Genomic DNA, 19,614 nt, shown 5'->3' with positions numbered 1-19,614 from the left:
TGTCTGCCCACGCCCCTGCTCCTGAGACGGATACAGCTAGCATTTACTGAGGGTTCAATTTGTGGCAGAAACTGTGCTAAGTGCTTTACTTCGTTATTTAAGATTCAACAATACTCCTATGAGGTATGAACTATCACACCCATTTTTCAGATGAGGAAACGGAGACTGAGCAAGATTAAGTAACTTGCTGAAGGTCACATCTTTAGAAATTGTCAAAGTCAGGATTTGAATGCAAGCAAAGTCTAGAACTTGAACCCTTGCGTACAACACCTCTTAATGGGAACTTCACCCACGGCCCTGGCTGAAGTGACATGTCCAAGGGGCCATGTTTATAACTTATCTCTTTGAGAGTTGATTGCCTCAGTGGTGGGCCCAATGTTGGAGGAGTGGCCATTCCTAACCTAAGCAGGAATCCATTGCTTCGTATGAAATAAATAAGCTGATCTAAGAACCGAGCATTCTCTCAAAGACTCTGAATTAGGAAACGTGCAGCAAGAAAACAACTTACCATCAGAAAGGATGTCAAAAGATAAAACTGAGCTAGAGGGACCTATTGACCTGCACTCTGGGGAAGCAGAAGTGAAAAAGCCAGTAGGTAGGGGGGCGCCTGGGTGGCTCAGTCAGTTAAACATCTGCCTTCAGCTCAGGTGGGATCGAGCCCCACGTTGGGCTCCCTGCTCAGTGGGGAGTCTGCTTCTCTGCTCCCTTTGCCTCTGCCCCTTCCTCTCTATCACATAAACAAATTAAAAAATCTTAAAAAAAAAAAAAGCTTCAGTAAATAGGAGGGAATGCTTGGTGGTCTTAGAAAAAGACAATGATTTGGGATGCTTAGATTCTATTTAGAAGGAAGGCAAGCTGGCCATGGCCTCTATACTGTATTTTCTGTTATCTACTAAGTGATGGATGCCAACCCAGTAATGTCTCATGAGAGATGTTTAGCTGTCTTCATTTACGTTCTGCTAGACTCAACAAATATTGCTCCCGTGACGATGATGCTACATATATTAAAGTTGGACCATTTCAGTCTCCATTTTGTGCATGAGGAGGGTGAGGCTTGGAGAAAATGAAGTACCTTGTCCAAGGTCACATAGTAGGTGACAGAACTTGGATACAAGCCCTTTTCATATGACTCCCAAGCTTGTGCTTTTGACCCCTAGGACTACCATTCTGTTAACTATACACCATGGTGGGCTACTATGTATTCTTGTCCTCAAAGCTCCTGGTCTGGGAGCTGTCCATTTCTTTTGGATATGCTAATAATATCGAAGAAGACACAAATGATTTGTTATAGGACACCACTAAATGGATGACAGAAGAATCAGCTATAATTTATTAATTTTCCAATTTGAAATAAAACTGGCCCAAAGAAGTTTAGCCAAAAAGAGGGAAGTAGATATGGAGAGGTCCCTCTGTCTTTTATTCTGTAGGTGAAAGGAATGGAGGGGTTGCTTATATGAAAGGATTGTAGATCTCTTGCCTCTTAGTTCCTTCCCCTGGTTGTCAGTACCCTCGGCATTGGCCATGGGAATCCAAACATCATCAGACCACCACACAGAGAACAGTGTGATGAAAATCTCCCTCTTCCAGCAGCTTACTTCTGTTGATGCAGATCAATAGAACCCCATCATATATTCTGATTTCACACTCAATAGAAATCCCAAGTATTGCCTCGTCATTGGTTCAATTAAGAGACAGAGGGCCAGTCCTCTTCAGAAACTATTATTTTACCTATGAGAGAATATTGTTGAACATATCATTCATTACAGTATACATTTGCTTCTTTATGAAGATAGAGGAATTTTTCCTCATATCTCTGCACAAGGACTGGTTTGTATGGACCTTACAATCCCAGCAATTTATAAACTAATTATATTCCTTTCTTTGCATTGGCTAGTAGGAAGCTCCGAGACAAATCTGCAGCACTCCCCCCCCCCCACCCTCACTCAACTGCAGGGCTTTATGGTCTTCATTCTTTCTATCATTCTAACACTCAACTTCATCTTAACTTTCTGAATGCCTGGAAGTTTCTTTAAAAAAAAAAAAAATCTTAAACTCTATTATAATGCACCTCAAACTTCTTTATGTGTCAGAATTCCCCAGAGGGCTTGTTAAAACGCAGATTGCCGGGCCCCACTGCTGAGTTTCTGACTCAGCAGGTCTGGGGTGAGGTCCAAGAGTCTGCATTTCTAGCAAGTTTCCAGGTGATGCTGCCACTGCTGGTCTGGGGAATGCCACTTAGTGATTGGCTGCCGTCTCCTTTCTTTTGAAGCTACTTCAAGTCCTTTTTGGAATGAGGCAAGGTAAAAATTAATAGATGATGATTAAATAGGGAAGAAAATGGAAGGCTCTCTCATTGTCCTCCAGGGCACTTGAATTTTTTGATCCTGGTCCAAAGGATTATACGTATCCTTGTGAAATGCGGTCTTAACTAGATTAGCTTCATCATGCCAATTTGTCCGGCTTTTTTTTTTTTGGACCCTAATTCTTTCATCCAAAAAATTGGCTCTTCCTCCTGAATTTGTATCTGAAAAATGTAACTGCTGATAAAAATAGAGGTGGCCACATTCTTGGTGACTTACGGTATTTGTGAAGATCATGAAAGATGTCATGGGAGGGGATCTAAAATATAGGACTAGCTGACATGTTTTAAGTTTCTTGAAATCATGAGCTCCTACGGTTTTCTGAAACATCTCCAAGACCCTTTGAATTCATGTGTAACAAGCACTCACTCAGTAAGACCACGAGACCTTGGTCTTTGTGGGTGAGGGCAGTCAGTCCCCTTCCCCTGTAGTAGTAATCGCTGACCACAGCAGGTGCAGCCGGACTGAGGTACAGGCATGTTCTGGATCACGTGTTAGGATCATTGTGTTCATTTATATATATATTATATATATATATATATATATATATATAATTTTTTTTTTCTTTCTAAAAGTGCACATCCTGGCCCCAGCAATGAAAGCTGCTTCAGCCCACACATCTATTCCCATGTGCCATTAGGGTTGACAAAAACTGCTCTGGTAGCCCACAGTCAGCTGTTCCCCCAAAGAAGAGATGGGCTTTTTCTGAAAAGCATTCTTTCCGAAGGCTTTGTGACAATTGGAAGGCCCCCCCACAGAAGCTGGCAGATATGTAGAAACCCCATTCTAATTTCTCTGATGATGGGGCATGGAGACAAAAGGAATTATTTGTAGCTAGAAAACATTTATGGGGTACTTCCTATGTAACAGGCATGGCGTGAAGTGTTTTATAAGCATAATTTTTACAACAATGATAACAGTGCAAGGAAATAAATCATATTATCACATTTTACAGAGAACAAAACCGAGGCATATCGAGGTTCTTGAAGCCACAGTATGAAAGCAAATCATGTGAGCCCCGAGGCTGTGCTTTTGGCTACTGTGGTTTGCTTCTGAGAGACCATCACTCAGTTTTCCCGGTTACAGAGAGGGGGCCTCTTGACTCATCTGGCCCATGGAGCACTTCCTACGTACTGAGCATATACTAAGGATTGGCTATCCAGAGTGAACAGAGGGCCCCGAAATTACCAAAGCTGATTACAGTACAGTGTGCTGCTGGGTGGCTTTGTGGAAGTATAGGCAAGAGAGCTCACACAGCCACAAGGACATACGCTATCCCCACAAGATAACCATGAAGTCAGAAAAAAATCCGCCCCCCCCCCGAAAAAATTCCCCAAGGAATTGTCCTAGTGGTCCTCTGCAGTCACTAAAGCTAAATTTAGATTCTTAGCTTTAGCCCTCCGGCTCCCTCTCACCTGAGTTGCTTGAAATCCTGGAGCCTTAGTTTACTCATCTCCAAATGGAATGGCAACGTGCTCACCCTCCAGGGTGTTGGTGTGGATGGTATGTGACAGGGCATGTGACAAAGAGCACCTCACACACAGTAAGTACTCAATAACCGTGAGCTGCTGGCATTGTCACCCCCCGCCCCTCTACCTCCACCATCACGACACAAAGATGGTGTCACAGGTCAGGTTCCCTGGGAAGCAGCCACTGAGCCTGAGATTTGCATGCAAGGAGGTGTGATGGGGAGAATTCTAGGAAACAACATCTATGTGCTTGTGAGGGCAGCTGGGCTGGGTAGAGGAAGAAGTTCAACGCTGACACAGAAAATTCCAGAGCTAGGATGGCCCCTCAAGTCATCATGAATCAAGAGGCAGAAGTTCAACACTGACACACAAAGTTCCAGAGCTAGGATGGCCCCTCAAGTCATCATGAATCAAGAGGCAGAAGTTCAACACTGACACACAAAGTTCCAGAGCTAGGATGGCCCCTTAAGTCATCATGAATCAAGGCCAGATGATGAGGCCTTCATACTCTCACATCAGCTAGTTGTGGATGACAGCTGCCCCTGGGGAGGGAGCACAGCCTTGGGCAAGGAGGCTTCCTTCAACTGAGGGCAATTCCTCAGCAGGGGCACAGCTGGGAGTGGTCGGCCACCATCATTCCGGGTCCTGGGTCTTCAAAGAGGGTTCTGGGTGGTGTACCCAGCATCCACTACAAGATGGGTGGCACATTCTAACTTTTCCGGGTTTTATTCCCTTGTGGGCACAGAGCGGTTGTCACTGATGGTATTTATGGAGCTTCTTTGTATGGTGGCCCCTGAGGAGGAAAGGTCTGAGGATTTTATAACTAATGCAGGGAGGGAGGAAAAGAGAATGAGATCTTTAAGCCAGGACCTGAAAAAATAAGAGGAAAGGGAAAGGCAGGAATTGAAGAAATCAAAGCACCAAGGAAGGGACAGAGACTAAGAAAAACGAGAAAGGGAAAGGCAGATGGATTGTCAAAATAGATGCAGGATAGGTAAGTCACTTGGGAAGATGCATGAAAAATAGGAGTTTGGGGCTTTCTATGGGTCTGTGGGAAGTCGGAGGTCACAGAATGCTGGGAGGGATGTGGACATCAAGGAGAACACTGCCAGGCTCCAGGTGGGAAACGTGGAATTCCTGCGGCTTGGGGAGCGTCAGTGGCCACCCCTGCCAGCTCCTGGAAGAGCAAGACAGCCAAACGTGAGGCTTTGCTCTGAGCACAAGCAGCACCCAGAGGGGGAGGTGTGCCGTCTTTACTCTGCGCTCCTCTTGCTGCCGCTCTGTTCATCAAAGCATTTAACTCCCAATCCAAGCGGGGGCAAAGAAGCAGATGTCTGAGTCATTCCCTCATCTCCCCAGCGCTGACATTTCTGTTTTTGTTTCTTCATCTCAGCTGATAACTTGAGAAAGCCCAGGACAATAGGCCTTGATCTCAGAAAATCTGGCTTCCAAATTCTTTTTTTTTCTTCCTTTTTTTCTTTTTGGGCTTGTGTAAGCACCTGTTTTGTTATCTCAAGACTGATACCAATCTGCTAGGAGAGGGGGAAAACACTCATTGTCTAAAACAAGGACACCTTTTATGCAAATCTCAAATGGCACCTCTCATTGGAGAGCAGCCAGAATTGTCCTGGATGGACCTCAGGAGAGAGAAGCCACCTGTGTTCCATCAGCAGTGGGAAGGCTGGGATGGAGGCTCAGACTCTGCTCTCCCCGTCACTGGCCTGTGGTTCCTGACACTGGCCCCCTCATGTCCGCTCCACATGACCCTACCCACCCTCTCTAACCAGTGTTTTCAAATAAACAGACCACTGCAGCCATGAGACATACAAAGTTCTCAGACACATTTGATGTTCTTTGTAATCTACGAGTTTGCTTATGAAGTCAATAATGCTGTCATTGCCCCCACCCCCGAGATCCCCACAAATTCTGGATGATGCTTAGGGCAGCACAGTTTGGGCTAGAGTTGTACAAATCTGTTTTATTCCCTCTGAGAGAAGAAATAGATTCAAACCCTGTGTCCAAACTAGTATTCAGAACACACTTCAGTAGTATTCCAAAAATGGAACAAAATGGCCCATGATTGAGAATCTAAATATCAAGAGCCAGCTTTCAACAGAAACAGAAAAGCATGGTTCCAATGGGTCCAAAACAAGCTCTCCTTGATGCCAAGACTAACCCCTTGGTTTTGGGGCCTCGAGTTATGTATTCACTCTCAGCCTCTCCTGGGGACACAGCAGGTATTTGTTCTCGAGAAGGTTCCAAAAAAGGTTAAAACCTCTGTGTTCCACGTGAGACGTTGACCAAGTCTCTGACACCAAACAGGTGCCTGGCAGTGATTGGTTACATAGAACATTCAGTCTAATTCCATTTAAATTCAGCAGCCCCTCCAGCATGACTGTCACGATGGTGACAATGGTGACTGTGCTTCCCAGAGGTTCAGAGATCAACAAATAAGTGACTACATCGGGTGACACTCCCCGTAACAAGGGATGGTACAAGGGTCATAGCTCGCATAGAGAGGGTAGGTCCCAACTCGCTTTGCAGGAATCACAGAGGTGTCCCCCAGAACGTATCACTTAGGAAAAGGGTGTCTCCTTGGCTCCTGTTCTCCCAACCTCTTCTGCCTCATCCCACCTCTCAATGGCGGGGAGAGGCAGTGTCAGACAGCGCCAAGCAGTTCCTGCTTGACTTCTCACCAGAGACCCAGAGGGGTGAGGGCCCCGTAGAGAAACAGTCCATCTGGGCTCTGACATGACAGTGATCCCCTAAGTTATCACTACTGATAAAAACGAGGTTTTGTAAAGCAGTTATTTCAGTAGGAAAGAATGAGGTGAAGACTGAAGCAGCAAACTGTGCAAGGGAACATTCTGCAGCGGTGGAAATGTGCGGTATGTGTGCTGTCTGGCCACGGGCCATATGTGGCTACCAAACGCTCGAAATGTGGCTAGAGTGATTAAGGAACTGAACTTTTAATTTTAGCTAATTCGTATTTAAATGTAATTGGCCTAAGAAGGAGGCAGTGGCAGAATCACTACCCTGCTGGCTTCCCCATAGATTAGGAGCAACTCCAAGGCTGAGTTGGTCTTAAAATCCACCTCTCTCAGTGTTCACTGCTTAGCACAGGGCATGTTCTGGTCTTGCAAAAAATGATGCCTCCACGGAAGGTGTCTGTAGGACAATAGCTAGGAATGATGCAAGCTCTTTCCTTCCTTCTTGCTGAGGGGGATGATCTCTGCAGCCTTCTCGTGTACTTTGGTGTAGCAGGAAGGAGGGGAACTGAGAGGATCAAAGTCCTGCTTGATTGATGTGCTTTGGGAAGAGCAAAGATTTACTTCTGGAAGATAAAAGAATAGGCGCGAAAGGTGAGCAGAGATAAATGCATAAGACAAGAGATGCAAGGGTAGAATTTGAGAGTCCGGGGGCGGGGGGGGGGGGGGGTCTGAAGAACACCGGGGGCCAGCAGGAGGTTTGGAGGTTAGCAGGAGGCCTGGGGGGATGGAGATGGGGAGAGGAAATTTTTGAGAGGTTTTTCTCTGTAGCACAAAATGGATCCAGCTTTGTTTTACAAAGGACTCGATAGAATTTGACAGTGCTTTGAAATTATATTGGAAGTTGGGCTTCTATTCAAGAGCGAACAGACCCAACTACATCAAGGATACAGAAGGGAAAAAGAAGAATAGGAAAAGCAAAGATGATGTTAAAAGAGCAAAAGCAAGAAGTCGAGTCTCCCACAAGTGCTGCTGGCTGAGGACAGAGAGGTTGAGGCTCCAAGGGAACAGGAGGGTGAAAATTGCCTTTCCTGTTTATTTCCTATGGAGGCGCAGCCCCAGAGGAAAGAGTCCTCTGCAGTCACACAGAGAAGGTTCTCAAGGATCTGAAGGCAGAGAAACGTTTCAGGAAGGTGGGCACATTGCTAGCTGCATTCCACGTCCCGGGTTCTGGCTGCAGAATGCTGACTCCGAGTTTATTACAAGGTCCCCAGTAAGTACAATGTCAGTGCATCTAGCGGGAAGGGTAAAAAAATATGCATTTACAAGATCACTCAGACCAATCATAGGAATGGTGGGTTGAATAGCTCCCCATTAGCTGATGGAACTAGGTGTAGTATAGACAAATGAAGAACAGTTGTTTCTGATCTTAGATGAGGAATCTTTTTTTGAATAAAAAAGGAAAGTCTATAACTTGATGGAGAGTCTGTTGGAAGAAGCACGTGTGTGTGCACTGGGAGGAAGGAGGGGGGCTGCAGAATACAGCTTGAAAACCTCATCAGCGTTCAGTGTAGAACTCAAGACTGCTGGGGCCAGTGGAGTTGCTCCACTATCGATCTATTTGCATGAAGAGCAGCTAAGCCTTCTGGGGAAAAGAAAAAAATTCATCCTAAGGGAAATGTGAATTGGGGACTATAAGTAAGTCTGGATGAAGCCACCTATACCAATACAAGAACGGGGGGCGGGGGGTGGACTTGAATCTGATACAAGATATATTCTACTACTCATATCACCCTTCATCTCCAGGGGGTTAAGTCTAGAACAGAGTAGTGGGAAATGGATATAAAATCCCTGAAGATGAAGCCCTGGAGAAAGAGAACCCTGGCTCAATCAACATCCGCTCTCTTTGTCTAATTAGTTGTGTGATTTTTCAGCAAGTTCCCTCACTTCTTTGATCGTGTGTCTTCATCTGTGAAGTGTTTGGTATCCTAGAAATTCCTATAAAACACTTAGCATAAATACTCAATAAAAGTCATTACGATAATAGTGACGGTAAGTAATTAACGAAAGAGTGTTACATTTATTAGCTCTGAACAGCAGGGGCATGAATACATAAGGTAGCATAGGCTGCTTTTAACCTATACGGAGTGGAAAGGGTGCCACGGCCCTAAGCAGAGGGCCACACCACCCGGAGTTGGAGAAGAAATGGGAAACGTGGTGAGGCGGCTCCAGTGTATGGCAGGAGGGGCAGAACGGGCAAGAGGAGGGGGTCAGAATCAGTGGGGCAGCCAGGAACACTGTCTGTGTCAGTGCAGGAAACCCTTGCACCCACCTGGCAGGTGTTGAAAGGGGAGGTCCTGAGACCTACCAAAGAAGGTAGAAACAGAGTCGTGGACATACTGCATGTTTTAAAAAGACGGGTTTCCCCCCCCCAAGTTGTTTGAAATAACGTATTTATTTTCCAGCGTTACTGAGATACCCTTGACCTATACCATTGCATTAGGTAAAGATGCACAACATAATGATGTGATATGTGTGTATGTTGTTAAAAGATCACCATGTAAATTTAGTTAAATATTGTTTGAGCATCCAGGCTGCTAGGGCCGGGGTCCCCAGGTGGACCCACGGTGCAGGAAGGCTTGAGTCAGTGCTCCTGGAATAAAAATCCCCAGACACAGCACAGAGGGTCTCTTCAAGATCCCGTGCCTCCCACACTCAATGCAGCAGGATGTCAGTGAGGAGAAAATTACAGAGCATCTTGCGAAGTCAGAGACCCCCATTTCCCAGCTGAGGGGAAGTACTTATTACGGAATTCAAAAAGTGAACGTCCAGTTTTGAGAGAACAGATTGTATCAAGGAGAGGTAAAACCAGACTGTCTGAAAACATAGCTCCTTTGGTATCCTCTCAAGTCTCCTCTCAAAGCCTCGCATGCTGGAGAGATGTAGGCCTCCTATCAGGGGAAGCTGAGGTGACAGAGGGGAGCTTGAAGCCACACTGGTGTGGACCGGCTGCCGCCTGTATTAGGAAAGTCAATACTGTTGGTATTTACAAGTGACACAGCAACTTGTGCAGAAATAGACACCTAACATTTAGGGGAAAGTTGGTAATATATTCGTTCATTCCCCAAACATTTATTGAGTGCCTACTATTAACCAAGCACCAGGCTTGGTGTTCACCAGTTAAATAATAGAGCAAGTTTCTAGCATTTCCAAGACTACCAAAGAGATTTAAAAGGCAGTGGGCCTCTAAGTTGAAAATATGATATATGTCATTTAATATGATTCAATCACTTTGTGCTGAAAATGTAAAGTCCCAGGATAGGGAATGGAGCTGGCTTCTCCAGTCCCCTCTGTGGTTCATCACTTTTTGTGGTGAAGATCGAAGTCCCCAATCCCCCACAGTGGCTACCGTTTTGATTAGTTAGGTGTGTTTCTTACCCCTGTCTTCTGGTAACTGCCCTCCTCCATTCCTTTCAGAGTATCTACCCACCCCACTCCCCAACACACACACACACACACACACACACACACACACACACACACACACTTTGTGTGTTCCTAGTAGGGCAGTCAGTCATGATGCTCCATTCTCCTAGATCAGGGTAGGAGGGTACGAGATGCAAATGTGGCCAAGCACGTCATTCCCTTGGGCCGGGCAGAGAGAGAAAGAGAGATCCAGAGGCTGGTATGTGATTCACAAAAGGCCAGTAAGATTCCTTCCTTGATACTTGAAAATTGGGAGAAAAAATTGGGGCTCTGCCTTGGGCCTTGCTAAACTTGCACAAGGCATCTGGGGCAGAAGGCCACCATCGCTCCTAGTCTCAGGAAGGAAGCTCATTGCAGGAGGAGCACATGAAGCTACCTGGTGAGGAGAAGACAAAACATGGAAGGGAAAGAAAGGGGAGAGCCTAGAAGGCCAGAGATAACTTCACCACGATGGTCAGCATGACTGAAATAAAGGAAAGGGAAGACAGAGCAAAAGTGACTGGTCTTCTTTTTGAAGATCTCTGAGCTTGGCCCAGCTTCTGGCACACAGTAGGAGCACAGCACATCTTGGCTCCATTTCCTCTCTTGTTCCTTCAGGAATTCATCGGAATCTTCTTGCATATGTCATGGGGTGAGGGCACATCCTATCTGGGCTACTTTTTGACATCAGGGTCTGGTACCCTTTGGAGTCTGAATAGTGACTCCATCCAGAAAACTTCATCAAGTATGGAGGGACTTTTTAATGCCCTATTCTTTGCATCTCCTCCCTACCATTAATATATATTAAACATATACTATGTGACAAGGACGTCATTCAACAAATATTAAATATACCACTGTTGCTATGTACTTTAGACATATTATCTCTTTTTACCCTCCCCACAAAAAAATACCCCATAGGTGCTGTAATTATACCCACGTTACAGATGAGCAAACTGAGATAATAAAAGCTGAAGTCATTTTCCTAAGGTCAGACAGATTGCTAAAACCATCAGATCCAGGACTGGAATCCAGGTCTGTTTCACTTCAGAAATTAACTATTTTATAACTTTGAAAGCATTCTTCCTCCCACCTAGTCTGGGTGTGTAGTCAATGCCAGTCCAAGAAATGAACCATTAGCATTCCCCTCACAGAAGATAATTATCCTGCATTGGGCTCTGGGGACTACAGCCATTTAGACAAGTCAGGAGTAAGAGGGCCCAATGCTTTCACTTTCTAAGGGGCTCCTGTCTGGGAAAGCCCTGTTTAGCACCCCCCTGGCTCCAGAACAATGCTAGGGATGAGGCTTAGCTGAGGGATCAAAGGTCACTGACAGACCGAGATTGAGGACAGAAGCTGACTGCGTGTTTTCATCAAGAAAATATCATGTTTGAAGATGAAACAGCCTCTTTTCACTGAAGCATATATTTTGTCTTCTGGGCCTTCAGACATTAAATTTACTCATTTTAAGACCATGGCTTCAACTGATTTTCTGTGTGAGATCACACACAGAGGAATCAAACTAATTTGAGATTACACGGCTGCTGCCCTTTTCCTATGAAGAGGCTCTTCTTGTTTCTAATTAAACTTCTTCTTCTATGACAAATGCCAAGATGCCAAAAAAAGACCCCTATTAAGGGAAGTGTCAGGAACTTGGCGTCATGGGGGTGCCATCCCCATGCCTGGGTGGGCTCTCTTTCAGTGCTGCATGCCAGCACTGTACCTGAAGGTCATGGGATTTTGGCTCCTCTGAGTGCGAGTGAACCAAATTCCAGAGGCTGGGCTGTTCTGCACACCCAGCTCTCCTGAAATCCCTGCTGCCACCCATGAGGCTCAGTCCAAATCCATTCCAACCCTGGGAATGAGATTCCAAAGCCAGCACCCTGCTCCCTGGTACCAATAGGAGCACAGCAGGACCAAGAACCAGAGGAGGCATTGAGTTCCCACCTGTGTTTTTACAGCTTGAGTGACTGAGGAAGGGAAATAACCTTTTTTGAACACCCATAATATGCAAGGAGCAGTCAGCACTTGGCAGACTCTCAACTAGTCTTCCTATGGGCATAATCACCAAAGTGAGGATAAGGGCACGTTGGAAGTACTATTTGCTTAAGATCACACAGCCAGGGTGAGGTAGAGTTAGGGTCTGAACACAGATCCATTGTAGCTTCTCGCTCTTTCCATTTCACCTCTGAGTCCCATTTTCCTCTCTTGCAAAGTAAGCATGATAACCTCACAGGGTTTGAGGGTCCGTTGGAAAATGGAGGAGGATAATGGGCTTTGTTGCTCCGAAGATGGTGCAAGTAGAGGGCAGGATGAGCACAGTTATCAGTCATCACTCCCTTTGCCCGTCATGGGTCACCTGCCCTATAATTAAGATTGGGCTGCTATTTATGGGAACCTACTGTATGCCAGATGTTCTATAAGATGTTCTCTACCTCCTTTTTCTATGAAACAGAAGAAGCACTGAGTCTGGGCTTCCTTTCTTCCTCAAATTTCTGGGAAGGGAAGAAGTCCATTCTGTTATTGGAGGAAGAGCAGACATGGTCACTATCCCCAGCCCTCACCAGGGAGGCCACAGTTAATGGGAAAATACAAACTTTCATGAATAAGTAAGATCCCTGAAGCAGCATCTCCATCTCCTCATCACCGAGTGGGGTTCAATGTGAGTCAGCACAGAGTCATCCTTTCCTGTCAAATCCTGGTATCTCTATCCAGCACGGAGTGATTCAGAACACTTTGTTCCCATCTCCATGCCAGAGTGGCTCCTGGCTTGGGTATTAGGGACCCTCCAAGCAATTTCTCAGTTCTACAAACATCAATGTCACTTAACCTCATGTACTCCATTTGTTTATTTGAATAAACACAGGAAAGATAATATTGGCCATATTTCATTGGATTGGACTTATCAGTGACACTTTAATGCTATGTTGTTTGGGGATAGTCTACAGTCAAGTTGCCAACGTAGCAATAGCCCAGTGGAGGCAAAGGGGGCAGAGGAAGGAACTTGAATGTCATGAGTGGATCCAAGGAGTGGTGATTGTGTTTAGTCAGCGTGGGTATTCCGGGTCAACAGTCATAGCAATTTGATTCTAAGTAGATCTCCAAAGGGTCCCATACATCAGCAATGGAGGGAAAGTGGATGCGGTTTAGAAATACAATGGCCATTTGGGGGGCAGGGGGAGGCGAGATGGCACTGTACCATTTTGAGTCTTATCAGTTATACTTCAAATCAGTCAAATGCATGCATGGTCCTCTGTATTCCTGATTCCAATCTTGGTGTCTGTCTGCCTCTCTGTACCTCTTGGTCCCTTATTGTCTCTCAGTCCTTTCTCTCTTGTGCCTTTGTCACTGAGTCTTTCTGATTTTCCCAAATGTAAAGAGTCCAGGAACAGGCTGACTGGGATTAGCAGTTTGTGACCTTCACATGTCTCTGAATGTCAGCTTCCCATCTTTAAAATGGAGATAGTAATATTGATACTGTTGAGTTGTCATTAGGATAAAATGAAACAAAGTCCATAGCAGGCAACTCAGTGCGTGGCTCCTAACAAGCGCTCGGCAAATGTTAGTCCCCCACCCCCACCCCAATGCACTCTACCCGTGACATGTTAGAATCCCACCATGTGTTGGCTTTCCTTTAGTGTGGCCTGCCCTCAGCCCATTTTCAGATCAGCCAATAGAGCCATGACTGGCTGGGACCATTTTTCATCCAACTGCTCTCATTCTAGCAGTTTCATGTGGCCTCTCTCTATAAATCAGTCTGGGAAAATAAATGTCCCCAATCCATTAGTGCCTTTCCATCACAAGCCAATTTGAGCCACAAACCAGACAAGGCTTGTTAATGGCCACTTAAATATATTTCTGCAACCCAGCCTAGAGACCCTCAGCCTCATATCCTCCTAGCTTCCGTCCAAGAGAAGTCTCACTGTGACAGGACTTCTGGCAGCAAAAGCATAGACCTGGCCCTTAGGAGTTAGCAGGGACCACAATACCCTAGTTTGCCTAGAACAATCCTAGTCTGTTCCTGCTCCAGAGTAATTATTAATCGGTGCCCCTTTAACACCCCAAAAGTTCTAGTTTGAATGATACACTGTAGAGGGTAGCTATGGAAACCAAGAATAATAGTTTAAATAATAATAGTTTAAAAAATAATTGCTATGATTTCTTGACCACTTGCTATATGCCAGGCATCACCAAAAAGGTCTTTATACACTGGATCTCATTTCAACTCCATTACAACACTGTAAAGGGAGGTGCTATTATCATTTCTATTTTATAGACCAGGAAACTGAAGTTTAGAGAAATAAGCAACATGTTCAAGGTCAGCCGGCATAGAGGGTGATGTCTGAGCCTCAGTCAGATCCCTTTTTCCTAGACAGTACACCCATGCCCCCACTGCTGGAAGTGATGGCAACTCCTAGCTCAATGTGGTGCCCTAACCCCCACCCCTCTTCCAGAGGAATGGAGCTCAAACAGAAGCCACCTTTGCCTGAAAGGCTTCATGCCCCCACTGCCCATACCTGACTGCCGATGGGGCTGGGGCAGGGGGGCGCACACGGGGTGGGGGTATGCGGGGGCACAAAGGCTTCCTCTATTGCTTCAAGGTCAGATTGACTCTATGGTACAATCCATGCGCCAGAACTCCTGGTGGGATCCAGGGGAGACGAAATCCTTGCTTAATCCTTTGCTCCCGTTCTCCTGAAAGCACCCCCTTGATTGACCACTTAAAAAAGTATCCCTATCTCAGGCTCTGCCTCTAGAGAGCAAGACCCAAGACATATGGTTAGCAAGTGGCAGGGCTGGGACTCATGTCTAGGGAGGTCTCCCTCCTCATCACGGAGCAAATGTGACATGACATTGCCTATATTATATACATGATTTAAATGATGGCCTCCAAGTTATCAAATTGTCAAGAAGTAAATCACATAGGCATAGATATAGCAACAATGATGACAATAGGCACAACTACTGTTTATTTAGTGCCAGTCTCTTTGTTGCATCTGATCCCCTCAATGACATGAGGTTCATTGCATTATCTGCATTTTGCAGCTGAGGCACGGCAAGCTTGGAGAAGCTGAGATGTATCTGTTGGGGTCACACAGATAGGAAGTGATGTGGCTGGGGTCTCTATCCAGATCCTTCTTACAAAGGCCACGTGTTTTTTCTGCATGGTCCCTTAAATCGCTTGCTGTGTAAATTGCTCAGTGAATGGTTGACTAAAGGGGTTCCCCATCAAAGCTGATGCTCTTGTAACAAATTAGAAGACTCTGCAATCCCTCCCACCCTGCACTCTCCAAAGTGGGTTTTTTTTTGAGCTGCATTTGACCATCATGTCTCCATTTGGGGAGAAAAGCCATATTACTCTGGGAATAGCTAGAGAATGTTCTCTTAAGTCAGACATAAAAAGATCAAAGGAGCCGTATTCATTGAAGAAAGGAAGGAAAGCAAGCTTGCATGCCAGAGGTCCAGAGAGGTAAATCATATTTCCTGTGGCTCTTCCACAGAGAGAGACAAAATGGAATGGAATAAAAGGAAAACAGCAGAGCTTTAAGGAGAGACAGGCCAAGACTCAAATCCTAACTGTACTGTCTGTATGATGTTTTTAGCAAATCACTCAACATCTCCAAGCCTCAATTTGCTCTACCATAATACCTATCTCGTTGGAACATAAATGAGAGGGGGTAAATGAAATAAAACATGTATTTCCCTGTACCTCTTCTCTTCTATTTCCATAAAATTTATAGAGCAACCAACTTGGACCTTCATTCCAGGTCTGAATAATACTAGCTTGGATGGACTATGCTTTATTCCCAAGCAAATAGCATATCCCATTTGATGATAAAAGGTTTCCATTAAAAATAGAGAGCAGATAAAAGGGGGACCTTCATCCAGGAAGCCATCAGCTGATTCATAAAAATACAGAATGAGTCATCCTGGCTCCCAAGGCTAAACTTACAATCAGTAGGCATCTCTGGCCAGCCAATCCTAGCCCAGTGGAGGAGGAAAGGCCCAGCGGGCAATCTTCACAAACCTACTTCAATCCCCCCTTGCAAAACTGATTAACTCTGCTTCCAGCTTGGGGAAATGAAAATCAATCTGGGCCCTTTGCAATACTGGATCCCAAATGATCCCCCACGCCTGGTTGGCTTTTTGAACAAACGGGGTGGGGAATCTGCAATGATTCTACTGTGTGTGTGTGTGTGTGTGTGCGCGCGTGCGTGCGTGTGTGTTTGTGTGCGTGTGTGCGTGCGTCTGTGTGCGCATTTGTGTGTTATGCGTGTGTGTGTGTGTGTGTAGCTCCAATAAAGAACAGGCTTGTGCATCTGGCTTTGAAGAGCAATCTCCTGGCTTTCATCTTGACATTTATTATTTCAAAATGCTTCAGTTCCTATCAGTATCTATGTAATTAGCCTAAGACTAGAGAACCCAGACCTATTTGTACTGCAAATGATGCTCTTTTCTTTAAAAAGTAGCTTCAACCTTTTCAATCTCTGAACATACCCTGGATGGAGAGCCATAAATTATACTCACACGCACACACACACACGAAGTATTTTTGATCCATGGCTAAGGAAGGAAAATTATCAATATATAATTTCAGTTTTATGAAGCAGACGTTCTTCTACCAGCAAATGAAGAAAAATAAGGATTCAACAGTCCTGGTCCAAGCGTCTTTTCTCACTCCGTTCATTCAGCAGTGACTTAGTCCTTCAGCAGTAACTGATGTTGGACACAGTGTGTGCCACGCACTATGCTATGCTAAGCATTGGGGATTTGTTGGTGAAAAGGGCAGACGTAAGCTCTGCCTTCTGGGATCAATCAGCTTGGTTCACAAGAGTTAACAAAATAGAACTGTACAGGGTTCCCCAGTTTGCAAAAGCCTCTTCCCTTACCCTGAATTCCCAAGAGTCATGTTTAGAGGCAACTGTGACCAGCTACATGTGTGAGGAGTGAGTCAGAGACCAGCGCCTGCTTCTCTTGCCAGCTGCCTTCCAGCCTGGCATGTGAATCCTGCACCTGCTCTCAAAGCAGTGAAAGGGAGAAGAATCTCGTTTGCATTTTTCTTGCCTCTGCATATGGTCCCAGAGTCCGGGTTTGGGGTCTAACCTAGGAACAGGTAAGCTGACTGCTGCTTTTGGGAGCAGCGTCTACTGGAGACTTTAAAACACAGACATGAGAAAGGGGTAAGTCCATCTCACTGTGCTGAGAGCAAGTTCCCCTTAGGTGCGGGAATTCCCATGCTACTGCATAAAGAACTCAGAGTGTTGGGTCCAGTGAACCCTCTGGGGTGAGCCCTCCCTCCTAGAACTTCAGAGAAATGATCACATAGTGACAGCACACAGAGAGGCTTAAGCCCTCCAGAGCGAATCCCAGCTGCACAGAACTCTGAAGTTCCCCCAGGAGGAGTGGGGAATGGAAGGACACTCAGATTGCTGAGCTTCGTTTGAGATGGGGGCAGGGGTTCTGAGAAGATTGCCAGTTGTTTGTTTTTCCACTTTGGAGAAGCACAGAAGACTAGTGGGGAAGAGGGAGGCTTGGCCTCAGCCCTCACCAAGCTGAGATGCTCCAGGACCTAACTCCCTGTTTCCCAGTCCCTTTCTGCCTACCAGGGCACTAGAAGGGCAAAATGCAGGAGTGGGTAGAGAGAACACACTTCCCCAGCCCTGCACTCTGTCGCCAGCCCCAGCAGAACCACAGCACAGAGGTTTAAGAAGCAAATCCTGGCCAGGTCAATTAGTAGCGGCATGGAGATCTTGGGCAAATCACTCTGTCTGAGCCCTGGTCTCCTCTCCTTAAATGGGGGATAATGATGGTACCTAACTCATCGGGTCCCAAGAAGTATTAAATAAGATCGCACACATAAAACTCTCAACATCAAGGCTGGTACACAGTAAGCCGACGGTTATTATTATTTTTTTAACCGTGTTATCAACTCCCTCTCCTGGCAGCTGAGCTGTCCTACCCGACGGAGAGCCCCCGCAGCGCAATCTTCCAGACCCCGGGTGCTGGGCGCCACCATCCACCGCGTTCCTCCCCTCGCAAGAGCTCCCAGTTCCCTCCGGTCACCCCTAGATCTGACTGGGCGAGGGCCACCTCGCAGCATCCTTCCCAACGTAAGCCGGCCGCCAGCCGTGGGGAGGCTCTGAGACCGGGAAGGGCGCGGAGGGGGCGCCCACGGCCGCTCTTCCCCGCGCAGCGGCCCCGCCGAGGCTCCGCCACCCCCGCCCCGGGAGCGCCGAGCGCGCGAAGAGAGAAAGCAAGAAAGACGGGGATACTGGACCAGGCTTTGACGCGGATCTTGAGCTCGCCGTCCTGCGGCTCGGGCATGGCCTTCCTGGTGACCCGCAGCTTGTTGAGCCCCCCGAAGCCGGCCAGCACCACAGCGCGCATCTCCTGGGCGTCCCCGAGGCGGTGAGAGCCGCCGCCGCCGCCCTCAGCAGGCTCCTTGCCTGCCTCCTTCTCGATCATTTGCTCCGTCTCCTCCGCCTTCTCCACGCCTTCCTTGGCCATGGCGCACGGGGGCGCGGGGCGCACGGGCTGCGGCGGCTGCGGCGCGGGGGGCTCGGGCTCCTCTCCCGCGGGTTCCTCCTGTTGAATGTGGGATGCTCGGCTGTGCAATGGCTGCAGCTTCTGCGAGCCGCGCCAAGGTCCACAGCCTCCGCCGTAATCCTCGCAAGAGCCGCGCCCCCACTCGCCCCACCCCCCCCCGGTCCCTGCCTCTCTTTCCTGCCCAAGCGGAGCCTTGACTCCAGTTCCAGAGCCAATCTCAAATCGGACTCTTGATTGCAGCCACAGAACCCAGATTCGCCCAGGACTCGTGGATAAAACACGCAGAGAAGACACAGTGTCCTCTCCGGTAGGCGCAGTACTTTGTTATTTACGGCTCAGGCTCAGCGCCGAGAAATGGACAGAGACCAACGTCTGGGCCTGGAGGATGCCTCCCGGAGTCGGGGTTGCCTCCTCTCCCACTGATCTGCGTGGGCCGGCGGGGTAGACGCGAAAGGGGGCTGTTTCCCAAATCGCCGGTACCGGTTGGAAAGGGGAAGAGGTTTGGGAAGCGGGAAAGGAGAAATCCCACTTGCTCCCCTGAAGAGTCTAAACCAGGGTCTTTTCACTCCAGACCCTCGGGGTCAGTGCAGATGCTCTTTACCAGGCATCACCAGGAGCCTCTTATGATGGCTAATTCTCCCCACCCGCACCGTTTCTGGCCATCAAAGAGGCTTCAGAAAAGGATTCTGTACCAGAAAAGGGTCATCTTTTTGTTTTGACCTCCAGAAGATCAATGTACACTCCCGCACCAACACACACACACACACACACACACACACACACACACACACACACACACACACCAGTAACTGGCTTTTTGGTTTTTGTTATGAGCCCTTTGAAGAGGAGCTTATAGAAAAGCTTGGACTTTTTAGGGGCGCCTGGATGGCTCAGTGGGTTAAGCATCTGCCTTGGGCTCAGGTCCCTGGATGGCGCCCCGCCCCCCATGGAGGGCGCAGGTGGAGGGAGATTGCCTTGCGGCTGTTTAAAGGAAGATTGTAGTGGGGGAGTGATGGATGTATATTCTACTTCCTGTGCAGCCACTGCCAGTTTTGGGACCTTGAG

At 47.0% G+C, this 19,614-nt stretch overlaps 1 protein-coding gene across 1 annotated transcript in view; it reads right to left on the bottom strand.

Annotated features, from left to right (window-relative positions):
- VAT1L (vesicle amine transport 1 like) overlaps positions 1-18,630 on the bottom strand; it is a 138,555-nt gene extending 119,925 nt beyond the window's left edge. Inside the window, exon 1 of the mRNA XM_026495282.4 lies at positions 18,281-18,630. Within this exon, the coding sequence (XP_026351067.2) occupies positions 18,281-18,510 (230 nt within the window). The 5' untranslated portion in view covers positions 18,511-18,630. The remainder of the gene's footprint in view (positions 1-18,280) is intronic.
- Between the last annotated feature and the right edge of the window lie 984 nt (positions 18,631-19,614).

The sequence above is a fragment of the Ursus arctos genome, unplaced genomic scaffold (assembly GCF_023065955.2).
Source record: "Ursus arctos isolate Adak ecotype North America unplaced genomic scaffold, UrsArc2.0 scaffold_19, whole genome shotgun sequence".
NCBI classification, from domain to species: domain Eukaryota; kingdom Metazoa; phylum Chordata; class Mammalia; order Carnivora; family Ursidae; genus Ursus; species Ursus arctos.
Note: the sequence above shows the minus strand (reverse complement) of the source record. Positions and strands in the feature narration are given on the sequence as shown.